The following is a 17029-nucleotide window of genomic DNA, read 5'->3' on the forward strand; positions in this document are numbered from 1 at the left end:
GGGTTTAAACTAATTTGGCAGGAGGATGGAAACCATGGTGATAGTGCTGAAGATGAGGTAGTTGGTTTACAAACAGAGGCTCCCAGCAAGGAGAGGCTGATGTTAGGGCAAAATTGCTGTCAAAAGGATGAGTTGTAATGCAAAAGGTAGACAAAATCGAAAACTGTGAATACAGGAATAAAGGTATTATATCTAAATGCATGCAGTACAAGGAATAAGGTTGATGAACTTGTAACACAGTTACAGACAGGCAAGTTTGATGCTGTAGGCATCACTGAAAGAAGATTATAGCCAGGAGCTGAATGTCCGAGGACAGACATTGTCTCAAAAGGATAGGCAGGAAGGCAGAGGGGGAAGTGTGGCTCTACTGGTAAAATATGAAATCAAATCATCAGAAAGAGATGACATAGGGTCAGAAGGGGTTGAATAGAGCTAGGGTAAAAAGACCCTGTTGAGAGATATATATAGACCCCCACACAGTAGAAAAGATTGAGAAAATCAGGTTGATGAGGGATTCCAAGATGGGGAATTTCCAGAATGCCTACAAGATGGTTTTTTAGAACATCTCGAGGTTGAGCCACTGGAGGATCAGCTACTCTGGACTCGGTGTTGTGCAATGAACCAAAATTCATTAGAGAGCTTAAGGTTAAAGAACCCTGAGGGAACAAGTGATCATTATATGATTGAATTCACCCTGAAATTTGATAAGGAGAAGCTAAAGTCAGATGTATCAGCATTACAGTGAAGTTAAGGAAATTACAGAGGCATGAGAGAGGAGTTGGCCAGAATTAATTGGAAAAGCACACTGGCAGGGACGACAACAGAGCAGCAATGGCTGAAATTTCTGGAAGTATTCTAATGGCATGATGACACAACCATGGCTAATGAGAGAAATCAAAGCCAATGTAAAAGCCAAAGAGAGGGCATATAATAGAGCAAAAATTAACAGGAAGTTAGGGGATTGGGAAGCTTTTAAATATCAACAGAAAGCAACTAAAAAAGTTATGAAGGTCAAGATGGAATACAAAAGTAAACTAGCCAATAGTATTAAAGAGGATACAAAAAGCTTCCTCGGATACACAAAATATAAAAGAGAAGCGCAGGTGGACATCAGACCACTGGAAATGATGCTGGAGAGGTAGTAATGGGGGACAAGGAAATGGCTGATGAACTGATAAGTATTTTGCATCAGTCTTCACAGTAGAAGACATTAGCAGTATGGTTGAAGTTCCAAGTGTCAGAGGTCATGAAGTGTGTGAAGTTGCCATTACTAAAGAGGCGGCTCTTGGGAAACTGAAAAGTCTGAAGGTAGATAAGTCACCTGAACCAAATGGAGTATACCCCAGGGTTCTGAAAGAGCTGGCTGAAGAGATTGTGGAGGTATTACTAATGATCCTTCAAGAATCACTAGATTCTGGAATGGTTCTGGAAGACCGTAAAATTGCAAATGTTGCTCCACTCTTCAAGAAGGAAGAGATTCAGAAGCAAGGAAATTATAGGCCAATTAGACTGTCCTGTGGTTGGGAAGATGCTGGAGTCAATTGTTAGGGATGTGATTTTGCGGTACTTGGAAGCACGTGATTAAAATAGGCTGTAGTCAGCATGGATTCCACAAGGGAAAATCTTGCCTGACAAACATGCTGTAATTCTTTGAAGAAATAACAAGCAAGATAGACAAAGGAGAATTGGTTGATGTTGTGTATTTGGATTTTCAGGTGGTCTTTAACAAGGTGCCACACATGAGGCTGCTTAACAAGCTATGAGTCCATGGTATTGCAGGAAGGATTCCAGCATGGGTAGAGCAGTGGCTGATTGGCAGGAGGCAGAGTGGGAATAAAGGAGGGAGCCTTTTCTGGTTGGCTAGTTGTGTTCCACAGGCATTTTTTTTACATTATATGTCAGTAAATTGAATGATGGAATTGATAGCTTTATTGTAAAGTTTGCAGATAGCATGAAGATAGGTGGAGGGGCAAGTAGTTTTGAGGAAGTAGAGAGGCCACAGAAGGACTTAGATTAGGAGTATGGGCAAAGAAGTGACAGATAGAGTACTGTGTTGGGAAGTGTACGGTCATGCACTTTGGTAGAAGAAATGAAAGGGTTGACTGTTTTCTAAATGGAGAGAAAACACAAAAGTCTGATGTGCACAAGGACTTGGGAGGATTCCCTAAAGGTTGAATCTGTGATGAGGAAGGCAAATGCAATGTTAGCATTCATTTCAAGAGGATTGGAATATAAAAGTAAGGATGTAGTGCTGAGATTTTATACAGCACTGGCGAGGTTTCACTTGGGGGTATTGTGAGCAGTTTTAGGCCCCTGATCTTAGGAAGGATGTACTGAAATTGGAGAGGGTTCAAAGGAGGTTCATGAAAATGATTCCAAGATTAAAGCGACCTGTCATATGAAGAACATATGAAGGCTCTGGACCTGTATTCATTGGAATTTAGAAGAACGAGAGGAGACCTAATTGAAACCTATCAAATGGAGAAATGGAGAAAGTGGATGTGGAGAGAATGTTTCCTGTGGTAGGAGTGTCTAAGACTAGAGGACACAGCCTCAAAATAGAGGGGCCTCCTTTTGGAACGGAGATGAGGGGGAATTGCTTTAGCCAAAGAGTGGTGAACTGTTTGCCACAGCTGGCTGTGGAGGCCAAGTCTTTAGGTATATTTAAGGCAGAGAGTGATAGATCCTTGATTGGTCAGGGCCTGAAGGGAAGGCAGGAAATTGGGGCTGAAAGGAAAAATGGATCAGCCTTGATGAAATGGTAGAGCAGACTCAATAGGCCAAATAACATAACGGTCTTCTGGTCTTATAATGGAAATCCAAAGCAACACACATAAAATGCTGGAGGAACTCAGCAGGCCAGGGAGCATCTATGGAAAAGAGTAAACTGTCAACATTGCGGGTCAAGACCCTTCATCAGCTTCCTGATGTAGGGTCTCGGCCTGAAACGTCGACTGTTTTTTTTCCATAGATGCTACCTGGTCTGCTGAGTTCCTCCAGCATTTTATGTGCATTAGCTGTGCGTGCTTGAATTCAAAAAGCAGTGATTTTTGTCACCAATAGTTCATGGGAAATAAGCAGTAAGACAATTCAGAACTGTTTTGCTCACTGCGGTTTCAAGCATTCGGGCTTAGAAACTCCAGAAATGGCCAGGAGTGAAACTGAAACAATTAGACTATTTCAACAAGCTAGGACCTACAAAGAATTTGAAGGTATTGACAATCATCTTGAATGTTACCTTTTTGTCCCCACTGGTCACTTAGCTCACACCCATGGCTCCAAGAAGCTGTTTGCATGCAAGAACAGCCACACCCCAGTTTCAATGAGTGGACTAAACCAGGTGAGGACAGTCAGCAGATCTCATACCCCAGTGAGACAGGGACATGTCTTTCCTAGCACAAGAAGTCAGCTCCAGCAGACTGGGTGGATGAAATTTACAGTGAGATCCAACAGCCAGGAAGGTGGTTCTGTTACACTCCGTGGAGAGCGAAAGGCGTGATGAGGCACAGAAAAAAAATCAACATCATCCACTGCAACCAAGGAAGACGCTTATTTGTAACTCTGAACCTGGACTTCTGAGGTCGAGAGAGTTTAACTGCCCCAGTACAATGGCTTTTCCACTTACAAACTCTACCACACAGGTATCCCATCAACACCAGATAGGACAGACAACCACTAGAAGTATTAGTAGTGCTCCAATTTGTTCTCTATTTTATTTAAATGCATAATTTGTTATTCAGTTAAACTGTTGCTTATTTTTTATATATCTTTTTAACTATTTCCATGAAACTTTGGCTAATTGGGGCAGTTGCTTAATTGGGCCAAAATGTATGGCCCTGATGTGCCCTAATTAACAGGAATCCGTTGTATTTAAAATAAATTGATTAATTACTGACCAGTAGGTTATCATTTTAAACCCAAATATAACGGTTTGCTTGGATGTGTATAGCTCAAAAAGCAGTCAAGAAGCTAGACGCCGTCCAGCTCAGAACAGCCCATTTGATTATCATTCCATTCTGCATCTTAAACATACATCACTTCTACTATTGCAAATAATATTTACTGAAAGATACTTTTCATATTTAAAATTAGCACCCTCTCCTGTTAATACGAAAATAATAGTTACCAAAAAGATGAGTTTCACCCAGCATCTTGAGATCAACATCATGGCTCTAACCATCATTGCAGTTAGGATACCTTCCTCCTTTACAGATACACAACTACATTATGATATAAAATGGTATTTTTTTAAGCTACTACACACAATGGGTCTGATTTGAATTGAACCTTGGCATGCAGAGGAAGTGTCCACTGGAAAAAGTCTAATATGATTTGTGTTTCATCGTCTCCCTTTTTAGAGTTTTGTGCCATTTTGGAGATGAGGGTGATTTTGTAGTCCATTAAAAAATTCTGCTCAACCTTGCTAAATTTTAATAACTATGCTCAGTAAAACTTTACTCAGGCAGCATCCGTGAGAAAAGAGTAGCCAACATTTCGGGCCGAGACCCTTCATCAGGAATGGGGGGCCAACGTTTCGGGCCGAGACCCTTATTCAAGAATGGGGGGGTCAACGTTTCGGGCCGAGACCCTTCATCAGGAATGGGGGCCAACGTTTCAGGCCGAGACCCTTCATCAAGAATGGGGGCCCATTCCTGATGAAGCGTCTTGGCCCAAAACGTTGGCTACTCTTTTCTCACAGATGCTGCCTGACCTGCTGAGTTCTTCCAGCGTTGTGTATGTATTCTTCTATCTACTATTCAGTGTTGTTCAGAGTCAACTTTGATTTAACTTCAGTGATTTTTTTGATTGAGGGATCTGTGTATAATGTCACATGCTCTATTAAACAGGAAGAATTTCAGGAAGACCCTACCCAGGAAGAATTTCCAGTCAAACGGTTTTATGGGGATGGAAAGTGGTGTAAAATTAGCTGTGGAGAAGCATTTGAATACTATAAATTGAAATACATAATAATCTTAAAAACTGTAAAATACAATTTATATATACTTACTATAATTTACAGTTTTTTAAATTATGTATTGCAATGTACTGCTGTCGCATTACAACAAATTTCATGACATATGCTGGTGATATTAAACCTGATTCTGATTCCGCATTCATAGATAGATAGATAGATACTTTATTCATCCCCATGGGGAAATTCAACTTTTTTCCAATGTCCCATACACTTGTTGTAGCAGAACTAATTACATACAATACTTAACTCAGTAAAAAAAAATATGATATGCATCTAAATCACCATCTCAAAAAGCATTAATAATAGCTTTTAAAAAGTTCTTAAGTCCTGGCGGTAGAATTGTAAAGCCTAATGGCATTGGGGAGTATTGACCTCTTCATCCTGTCTGAGGAGCATTGCATCGATAGTAACCTGTCGCTGAAACTGCTTCTCTGTCTCTGGATGGTGCTATGTAGAGGATGTTCAGAGTTATCCATAATTGACCGTAGCCTACTCAGCGCCCTTCGCTCAGCTACCGATGTTAAACTCTCCAGTACTTTGCCCACGACAGAGCCCGCCTTCCTTACCAGCTTATTAAGACGTGAGGCGTCCCTCTTCTTAATGCTTCCTCCCCAACACGCCACCACAAAGAAGAGGGCGCTCTCCACAACTGACCTATAGAACATCTTCAGCATCTCACTACAGACATTGAATGACGCCAACCTTCTTAGGAAGTATGCATATGACAATAAACTTGACTTTGATTCTGAAGATTTGGATTTAAAATGATGGGTAGCAGCAAAATATGAAGCTGTCACCAACAGGGTGGTATTGTGGACTAAGTCCATCTTAAGGTGTAATGCTACAGTAGCTTAATAGACTCTAACAGGCAGCATCTTAACTAAAGTACCAATTTATAGTATTCAAATACTTCTCCCTCAATCAAAAAGTCACTGAAGTTAAATCAAAATTGACCCTGATAAACACTAATACACTGCAGATCGAGGAACCCCGGGACTCACTCTATTAAAACACAGAAGGAGATAAGGGAGTCTTTATATAACTAACTTATATAGTTATGTATTTAAAATTATTTATAAATTATTTCCTATTTTCAATTCTCTAATTCATTGTATTTTACTGGTCATAGTGGGAGATTATTAAGCTTAGAAAAAGCAACAATGAGAATCAAGCCACATTGTGAAGTTTGTGTCTTTCAGAGGAAGTACAACAAAGTGAAATAAAAAACCTTGAGGCTAAAATAAAACGACCCTAAAATGTTGCACCAATCTATAATTTGATGTCAGTTTAAACAGAGAATGTGCTCTACAGGAAGTGACTACCACTAACCACATTGCAACTGCTGCACTCCCTTCTAATTTGATAATTTAAATTATCTAAAACTGGTCATATAAACAATTTGTCATCCAAATATTCTAGCAATATACTCTTGACAGTTAGCCATTATATAATGCTAATACATCAACTCCCAACACAATTTTCAATTTCCTTGCTTTCTTCAACTGAAATCAAAGTACTTGAAATGTACTTGATATTGAAATGCAATGAACATAAAGCTAATTCCTCTACTTAAGCACCATTACTACTGACATGAATAAACCACAAACTAAAATCATAAATCTGTCATTCTGAGAGCAAGCATGTGACTTCAATAATTGTCTCAAATCTCAAACCAAGTTCTATTAGCAATTGGCAGTGGCAAAGTCGGTAGAGCCGATGCCTCACAACTCCTGTGATTTGTAGTCCATTGTGATTTCTGCCATTTTTTTGGTCAAGTTTACATATTCACCTTGTGCTAGCATGGGTTTACTTAGTGTGGCCTGGTTTCCTACTATGTGCCAAACGCAAACAGGTTGGTACGTCAATTGGCAACTGTGAATTGCCTTTATGAATGAATGAATGAATTTTGGTTTATTGTAATTTAAAAACCACAACTGCAATGCAGTTAAAAAATGAAACAACATTTCAACAGATCAGTGGGGGAATTGTCTTAACAAAATGTTACAAAGAAAATTAAAGGGGAATTGGCATTGCACTATGAGCTCACATAGACTTGATGAGACAAGTGGTGTCTATATTCCCATCTGACATGGAAAGACAAGTTGTTACAGTTACTGCTTTTTCCCACCAATTCTAGGAGATTAATAGTTATATTAACATAACCTAATATGACATTTTCCTTTAAATGTTCTGTAGAGTTATGCAATTGCCGAGTCACTCTGCATGCATCAGATTTACAAATATACTGTTTAATTAACACCAACTCATAATTCATCTTCAAAGGCTTCCTCTTCTGAGCCAATTAGCTTCCATCATATTAAGAAGTTTGTAACAATCAAATTCCTCAACATATTACCAAGCAGTTCTAGTTTGCCTCTGATCAGCAACCTTTCTGAGTCATCAGCTGCATATGCTGCATCATGGTCCTCTTTGTTGTTTAGGACAGAAGAAAAACCTTATGGGATCTGACATCAAGAACTAACCAGTGCTTTACCACAAGTTTTTCCTTGCCTGCCTGTATTCAACTTGTCACATCATTTGAAATTGCTTCTTAACATTCTGGGTTGGGCAATGCTTTTTAAAAAATCTAGATTCCAATAGCGCTGCAGTCAAACCAGGATACAGATTGTGAATGATTAAATTCAACAGTGGTTTTGGTAAGTTATGCCTGATCACATGTAAGTAAATGCATAAAACAATTTCTAACCATACTGTAAATCATGGCACATTGGAAAATCAATCTGTTTGTCAAGGAAAAAGAACCACTATATGATACCCAACATGAAAAGAAAGCAATAGAAACCATTTGTACCTAACAGGTGTCTGTGGAGGAAGAACTGGATGACCATCTTCAGTATGAGGCTTCCTTGGAGTTCTTTCACAATTGCATCTACAGAGAGATAGTCCAATCAAGAATCTTTTAATTAACTTTTATGCAGTAAAACAGAGTGCTCTGCAGAATTATCTATCTACTCCAATGATCAAATAAAGCCAAATTATTCAGGACAATTGTTTTCAGGTTTTTTTTGTTACAGAGCCAAAAGCAAAATACTTCTATCAGAGAATTTGTTTGCATGGTCAAAGTAAAATATAAATATTTTTAGTTTTAATACAGAGAAGTATTCTCTTTTCCTTCTCAGAAGTGTTTAATTCACCATACAATAAAATGTCCAAAAGTTAAATGTTACAAATTTACATTGTACATCAAAAGCCAATTAGATCAGAAAAAGGACATACTCTCAAACTAATAAGTTGGGACTACCTTGACGTAACACTGGATACTGCCACTGATTATGCAATTTGCACGGATAGACAGTCACCAACTCCTCTAACAGCAGTAACTCAAAGTAGATACTAAACGGGCACCAAGGCTTGTTTTACAATTCCATTTGCTAAAGAGAAACTTAATTAGTTTATCTTGTGGCTTGTCATATTTTTACATCTTCAGCTCAGTAAATAGAAATGAGAACAAGCAATTTAATCAGATTATGCAATAATATTTGGGGTGGGATTTAAGAAGATATTGTGGGAGGGTAGGACAAAGAATGTTAAACATTCTAACATGCATAATTACATACTTAGCATTATTACCTTTCTTCTGGGTCCATCTGCAGAGTTCTGTCATACTCAAGAAATAATCTTCCATCAAAATCTTTATTCTGCAAGTACAGCTCTTCATATTGTCTTGAAAGTGTCTCAAGCTAAACAAGCATAGTAACATAATACAAAAAAAATTCACCAAAATGTTAGGAATCCAATTTGAAAACTTGGTGTATAACATCATTACAGCAATACATAATGTAGAACAAACGCACAGCTATCACAGCAGGGAACTGACAAAGCAGGTAGATGTTTAACTTGGTGGCAGTGGCGCCAATCAAATTGTTCTAATAACTTGGCATGTACAATATTTTTAAAGTACTACAAACATGCAGTCATATTTTCATATTTTGAGCTATTTACTATATGGCACAGTTTTGAAGAGTTCCAAGATCAGCAAACCACTGCAAAATATTTAGTCTCTATACTGCCCTTGTAACATGACTGGTCCAGTTGAGTGTCTGGCCTTTGATACACAAATCCTGTATTCAAGACATTTATGGTGCTTGGTCACTGCACATTAAAGTCAGATGTCGGTGCTTGCCTTACTTGAAACATCCAACACCTGACACTTAAATGACCAGATGGATCAATGCTACACGCAGCCTAAATCTGGATGCTATTCAGATCTCACTAGAAACCGACAGTTCATTTCAATTACAGGAATTACAAATGTAATTGAACACTAAAATAATTATCAAACAATATGAGAGGGTAAAAATTACCCTCTAAAAGCATTTCAGGATGTATATTGTATACATTTCTCTGACAGTAAATTGGACCTTTGAGACTATAATGAGTCAGCCCATGGCCAGGGAAGTGATGACCTCCCCCCCCCCATTCAACTGTTCAAGGCAACTTATTTTTTATTCTTTCTTCTCTTCTTAATATTTGTATATTTGTGTACTTGTAATGCAACTGTGAGACTGTAATTTTCTTCGGGATCAATAAATTATCTATCTATCTATCTTATCCCTGCATGTGGCCTAAGTGCTACACCTGCCCATACACCATCACGCTCACCTCCATTCTGGGCCCTAAATAGTTGTTCCAGGTGAGGCAACACTTCACCTGTGAATCTGCTGGGGTCATCTATTGTGTCTGGTGCTCCCGATGCGGTCTCCTTTATAATGGTGAAATTGGGGGACCACTCCATTCGCCAAAAGCAGAACTTGCTGGTAGAATTTTAATTCCAATTCCCACTGCCATTCCAACATGTCACTCTATTCCCTCCTCTAGTGCCACAATGAGGTCACTCTCAGGGTGGAGAAGCAACACCTTATATTCTGTCTGGATAGCCTCCAACCTGATGGCATGAGTATTAATTTCTCCTTCTGGCATTTTTCCCCTCACCCTCCCTCTCCTATTCTCCTCTCTGGCCTCATACCTCTTCTCACCTGTCCATCACCTCCCTGTGGGTCCCCTCCTCTTCCTCCTACCCTTCTCCTATGGTCCACCTTCCCCTCCTATCAGATTCCTTCCTCTCCATCCCTTTACTTCACCTATCACTTTCTAGCTATCCTTCTTCCCCTCCCCCCACCTTTTGATTCTGGTGTCTTCCCCTGGAGATGGGTCTCAGCCCAAAATATCAACTGTTTGTTCATTTCCATAGACACTATCTGACCAGCGGAGTTCCTCAAGCATTTTGTATGCAATGCTTTGGATTTCCAGCACCTGCAGAACTTCTCATGTTTATACATTCATGCTTACCTCAGGGAATTCAGTACAAGAAGATATTTTAATGTTATTCAAAAAAGGAAGAAAGCTCTTCAAATAAATATTCTTCACCTAGAAGATAGAAACAAGAAAAAATTCAAATCATTAAATTCATGACAAACAGGATATTAACAGTAGGCTCCATAGTTTGGCCAAGGACAATTATTTCACTTTTCCCATCATAGGATGAAACTCATGCCTGCTCCTTTTGTCAAGTAATCACATCCAATGTAAACCTGACCCTGTATGATATACTGCCATAACATCAAAGTTGATTGATTCTGTCAATGTTAGAGGGATAAATGGAGTTTACTTTGAGTAGATGGATGTTTTGAACTTTGATTCTATTACCAGCTTTAAACAAGTTTTCAATAAAATTTTATGTTATGTACTTGGTCATTTAAATGCAACATCCAAGTCACTTCTACGTAAAACCTGAAATGATAATGCACCAGTCATCAACATTACAAAAAGGTAATGATATCAGGAAAACATATCACATATCTATTTATTACATTCAATTTTCAACCAACCTACAATGAGCTGATGCAAATCAGGAAAAAAAGTTAGTTTAAATTACTATTGACTATCATTCCAGTATTCGATTGTCTGTCTTTGAGGTACATAAATAATAAGAATGTTCTCAAAATAAAACAAGAGCATAAAGAGGAAATAAATGGGCCCCACTCCCAATTCTTTCACAGAAACTGAAAAGGGCACTCAAGTATGAAAATAATTATTTTATAAGAATAAAAAGACAATGCTGGTACATCAGGCAACAACTATTGTTATTTATTTTTCTATTTCTGTAGCATTTGACTGTGTTTATTTTTAATAAGGCCAAGATGCTAGCTTGATGCTCTACCCAGCATAGATGGAAAGTATGTAAGGAGCCAGCCAGATTCGAACTCGGGACCATTTGTCTCAAAGTCCAATGCTGATATGACTACACCACCAGATCTATTGACAGAGACATTAATTTTTTGAGGTTGATGATCTTTACTTTTTAATTTGTAAGAGATGTTGGAGCTATAACCATAGATGTGAGAGTCAAAAATTATTTTTGTTATGCAAATTCAACATAGCATATAGTTGGAGGACAATATTCTGTTGTCATAAAATTAGTCAGTTCCATCATGGGTACCAGCCTCTGCAGCATCGAAGACATCTTCAAGGAGTGGTGCCTCAGAACACTGGATTCCATTATCCTGGACTCCCAACACCTAGGCCATGCCCTCTTCTCATTGTTACCATCAGGAAGGAGATACAGAAGCCTGAAGGCACACACTAAGCAATTCAGGAACAGCTTCACCTCCTCTGCCATCCGATTTCTGAACGGACATCGAACCCATGAACACCACCTCACTACTTTTTTTAAAAATTTGTTTTTGCACTACTTATTTTAATTTAACTATTTAATATACATATAAATAATTACTGTAATTCAGATTTTTTCTACATTTATCATGTATCGCATTGTACTGCTGCTGCAAAATTAACAAATTTCACAACATATGCCGATGATATTAAACCCGACTCTGATTCATTTATACAGAGACAAAATTATACCAAAAATTTAAATAAGTAACAGCTCTGGAGCAACAACACAAGAACCTGAACAGACACAGAACAGAGAGGAACAATAAAGCCAATATTTGGCCCATAAGTCTTTGCCAACCATAATGGCAAATTACACTACACCTGCCAGCCTGCAAATAATCCACATCCCTCCATTCCTTGTATGTTCTCATACCTATCTGAATGCCTCAAACACCAAGCATGATGTCCACTTCCACCACCACCCCCACCCCCACCAGTACATTCAGGCACCTCCCACTCTGTGTTTAACACAATCATACCTTCAATTCTAACCAACAAACTCCAAAACTGAGCTTCTGTACCTCTCTCTGCAACTGAATCCTTCACTTCTTCACTGGGAGACTACAATCTGTACAGATCAGGAAAAGCATCTTATCACGACTATCAACCCTGGTACACCTCAAGGAGGCATGCTTAGTGTACTGCTCTATTCACTTTCCATCTTTAATTGTGAGGCTAGGCACAGTTCAAACACCATCTATAAATTTGCTGATGAAACAACCATTGTTGGCAGAATCTCAGATATTGACAAGGTGGTGCACAGGAGTGAGATACATCAGCTGGTTGAGTGGTGTCACAGCAACAACCTTGCACTCAACACCAGCAAGACTGAGGAATTGATTGTGGACTTCAGGAAGGGGAAGTCGAGTAAGCACTCACCAATCCTCATTGAGGGATCAGAAGTGGAGAGAGTGAGGAGTTTTAAGTACTTGGGTGTCAATATCTCCGAGGATCTATTACAAAGTACGACAGCAGCTAAATTTCATTAGGAGCTGGAGGAGATTTGGTATGTCACCAAAAACACTTACAATTTTTTTTAAAGGTGTACCATGCGGAGCATTCTAACTGGTTGCATCATTGTCTGGTATGGAGGGGACACTGCACAGGATTGGATAAAGCTGCAGAAAGTTATAAACTCAGCCAGCTCCATCATGGGCACTAGCCTCCACAGCATCCAGGACACCTTCGAAAGGTTATACCTCAAAAGTTGGCATCCATCATTAAGGACTCCCATGAACTAGGACATGCCCACTTCTCAATACTATAATCAAGAAAGAGGTACAAGACCCTGAAGACACACTCAATGTTTCAGGAACAGCTTCTTTCTCTCCGTCATCAGATTTCTGAATGGACAATGAACCCAAGAACCTCAGTACTTCATTTCTCTTTTTGCTCTACTTCTCCAATTAATTTTTAATATACTGTATACTTACTGTAATTTACAGCTTTTATTATATATCGCAATGTACTGCTGCCACAAAACAAGTTTCACGACACTCGCGTGATATTAACACTGATTCTGATAGCGTAAAAGAAAAACTTGCCCCATTCATCTCCTTGAAACATTCCACCCTCATGTTAAAGCTGCATCCTCTATTATGCAACAGCTCTACCCTAGGAAAAGGACAATCTACCCTATGTATGCCCCTCATAATCTTATAAACCTCCATCAAGTTTCTCTGCATCCTCTGATGCTACAGAAAACAATCCAAATTTGCCAAACCTGTTCTTATTGCTAAATACTCTTTAATTCATCCAGCATCCTAATGAACCTCTGCTGCACTGAAGTATCCACATCATTCCTGTAAATGGGTAATCACAACCGTACACAATACTCCAAATCCTGTCTCATCCTGCGATGCGGTAGGGAGTTCAGAAGCCTAATGATGTGAGGGCAGAAGCTGTTTCCCATCCTGACTGTTCTTGGCTTTATGCATTGGAGTCTCCTGCCTGATGGTTGAATATCAAAAAGGATGCTGAATGAATTGATGGGTCCTTTATAATACTAAAGGCCCTGAGTATGCCGTGCTGCTGATAAATGTCCCCAATGGATGGTAGGGAGACCCCTCTCGGCTGTTCTCACAATCCTTTATATGGACTTCTGGTCCGACACTCTGCTGCTCCTGTACTAAACGGAGATGCAGCTCATATTCTTTCCTTTATTGTCTTACTCTCTCCCTAACTACCCTATAGCTTTTAATGCATATACAAAATGTCTTTGAGCAGATTAAGATGGGAATGTTTTGCAAACTTGAAACTCTAAGCAGAAAGATAATAATAAATTTGAAATGTTATCATTAATTACTTTGAAAACAAAAGTCATTTGTTCAGTATTTTAACCTTGACAAATTGATATATTTTATTTCATTATTGAAAAGAAAAATTATTGAAAATTTGGAATGAAGAAGATTTACAGACTGAAGCAAAGAATTCCTGTTCTCCCTCTCAAAATGCAGATTTGGATTTCCATTCTTGGGAGCGAATGCAAAGATATACATTTTGAAATGAAAGATTTTAGTAACAAGACTCCAAACAGACAAAGCACGGAGAAGTCTTTATTTCAGTGAACACTAAGCTTATTAGCTCTATACCAACACACAAAAATGGAAATGCAAATGCAGAGTGGTAATGGATTCATCTATTGTATCAGAAATTCATAAAATTAGAAGTCACTTGATGGCCACATTTCTCCATTTGCAGGTTTGCATTCTGGGTGAATTGAATAGAGAACACTTGACTTCAACTGCATACTTAGCTTATGTGACGTTTGAATCCTAATACAAACATTTTGCCCACTCCCTTGACAGACCACAGGATTTTCTTTCCTTTGCAAGGTTTAGCATGGAAAATAACTTGGATTTTCCATTCTAGATTTGGGGCACTATGGTGGTGTAGTAGTTAACGCAATGTTATTACAGCTCAGAAGTTCCAGAGTACAGAGTTCAGTTCTAGTGCCATCTGTGAGGAGTTTGCACGTTCTCCCTGCGAACACATGGGTTTCCTCCAGGTGCTCTAGTTTCTTTCCAGAGTCCAAAGACGTACCAGTTATTGGTTAATTGGTCTTGTAAATTGGCTTTAATTAGGCTATTAAAGCCTATTAAAGCCCGAGACTGTCGGACCTACCTGGACAGTACCTGAGGAGGAAGGTAAAACTGCGCAGACGCGGGTGACGTCAGCGGCAAGCGCGGGGTTTAAAAAGAGGCCCACTGTTAGGAGCGGGCAGCGGAGTGTGTGGGAGCAGAGTGCTGGGCTTTGGCTCAGTGGGCTTCAGCGCAAGGGGAATTCGGTGAGAGGAAATCAGTGAGCCTGAGTACGTGCTTGCTGAGGTAAAAAAGGTAAGGTTGGTAGGTACTTTTTTCATTTATTCTGACTAATCTGGGATCAGGTAATGGGGAAGACAGTTAGAGCAGTGGTGTGATCCGTATGCAGTATGTGGGAGGTCAGGGTCAACACAGTTGTCCCTGATGACCACACCTGCAAAAGGTGCATCCAGCTACAGCTCCTATCAAATCGAGTTAGGGAATTGGAGCAGGAGCTGGATGAACTACGGATCATTCGGGAGTCAGAGGCAGAGATAGATAAGAGTTATCGGGAGGTAGTCACACCAAAAAGACAGGAGGTAGGCAAATGGGTGACAGTCAAGAGAGGAAGGGGGAGCAGACAGAGAGAGCAGAGCACCCCTGAGGCCATTCCCATCAACAATAAGTATACCGTTTTGGATACTGTTGGTGGGTATGACCTACCAGGAACAAGTTGCAGTGGTCCTGTCTCTGGCACTGAGGTTGGACCCACGACTAAGAAGGGGAGGAGGGAAGAGAAGAGAGTGGTAGTGATAGGGGATTCTATAGTCAGGGGGGGGCGGACAGGAGATTTTGTGGGGAAGATCAGGAGTCTCGGATGGTATGTTGCCTCCCTGGTGCCGGGGTCTGGGACATCTCAGATTGGGTGCAGGTTATTCTCGAGAGGGAGGGCAAGAACCCAGCATGTTGGGGACCAACAACATGGGTAGGATGAGTGAGGGGGTCCTGCGTAGTGAGTTCAGGGAGTTAGGTGCAAAGCTGAAGGGTAGGACCTCCAGGGTAACAATCTCAGGATTGCTACCTGTGCCACGTGCGAGTGAGGCAAGGAACAGAAAGATTACACAGATTAATACGTGGCTGAGAGGATGGTGCAGGAGGGAGGGCTTCAGGTTTTTAGATAATTGGGCTTTGTTCCAGGGAAGGTGGGATCTGTTCCGACAGGACGGTTTACACCTGAACTGGAGCGGTACTAACATTCTTGCAGGAAAATTTGCTAGTGCTTCTCCGGGGGGTTTAAACTAAATTTGCAGGGAGCAGGGATCCCATTTTCCAATGTTCCTTAGATTCAGGATCAGTTCCTGAGGATTGGAGAATGGCTAATGTTATCCCACTTTTTAAGAAAGGAGGGAGGGAGAAAACAGAGAACTATCGACCTGTCAGCCTAACATCAGTAGTGGGGAAGATGCTAGAGTCCATTATTAAAGATGAAATAGTGGCATATCTAGATAGCAGTGATAGGATTGGGCCGAGCCAACATGGATTTACCAAGGGTAAATCATGCTTGACTAATCTATTGGAGTTTTTCGAAGATGTAACCAGGAAGTTAGACAAGGGAGATCCAGTGGATGGTAGTGTACCTCGATTTTCAGAAGGCATTTGATAAGGTCCCACATAGGAGATTGGTGGGTAAAATCAAAGCTCATGGCATTGGGGGGAAGACATTGACATGGATAGAAAACTGGTTGGCAGATAGAAAGCAAAGGGTAACGGTGAATGGGTGTTTCTCGGAATGGCAGGTGGTGACTAGTGGAGTGCTACAGGGCTCGGTATTGGGACCACAGCTGTTTACGATTTACATCAACGATCTAGATGAAGGCATTGAGAATAACATCAGCAAGTTTGCTGATGATACTAAACTGGGTGGCAGTGTGACGTGATGAGGATGTTAGGAGAATTCAGGGTGAGTTGGATAGGCTGGGTGAGTGGGCAGATACATGGCAGTTGACGTTTAATGTGAATAAGTGTGAGGTTATCCACTTTGGGAGTAAGAACAGGAAGGCAAATTATTATCTGAATGGTGTAGAGTTAGGTAAGGGAGTAATACAAAGAGATCTAGGAGTCCTTGTTCATCAGTCACTGAAGGTGAATGAGCAAGTGCAGCAGGCAGTGAAGAAGGCTAATGGAATGTTGGCCTTTATTACAAAGAGAATTGAGTACAAGGAAATCCTTTTGCATTTGTACAGGGCCCTGGTGAGACCACACCTGGAGTACTGTGTACAGTTTTGGTCTCCAGGGTTAAGGAAGGACATCCTGGCTGTAGAGGAAGTGCAGCATAGAT

At 40.1% G+C, this 17029-nt stretch overlaps 1 protein-coding gene across 1 annotated transcript in view; it reads right to left on the minus strand.

Moving 5' to 3' along the window:
- Positions 1 to 17029, minus strand: part of rb1 (retinoblastoma 1) — a 307448-nt gene that overhangs the window by 209666 nt on the left and 80753 nt on the right. The window contains exons 9-11 of the mRNA XM_073045946.1: positions 10286 to 10363; positions 8567 to 8676; positions 7788 to 7865 (exon numbers count right to left, since the gene is read on the minus strand). Of these exons, the coding sequence (XP_072902047.1) occupies positions 7788 to 7865; positions 8567 to 8676; positions 10286 to 10363 (266 nt within the window). The remainder of the gene's footprint in view (positions 1 to 7787; positions 7866 to 8566; positions 8677 to 10285; positions 10364 to 17029) is intronic.

Source organism: Hemitrygon akajei, chromosome 5, assembly GCF_048418815.1.
Source record: "Hemitrygon akajei chromosome 5, sHemAka1.3, whole genome shotgun sequence".
NCBI lineage: Eukaryota > Metazoa > Chordata > Chondrichthyes > Myliobatiformes > Dasyatidae > Hemitrygon > Hemitrygon akajei.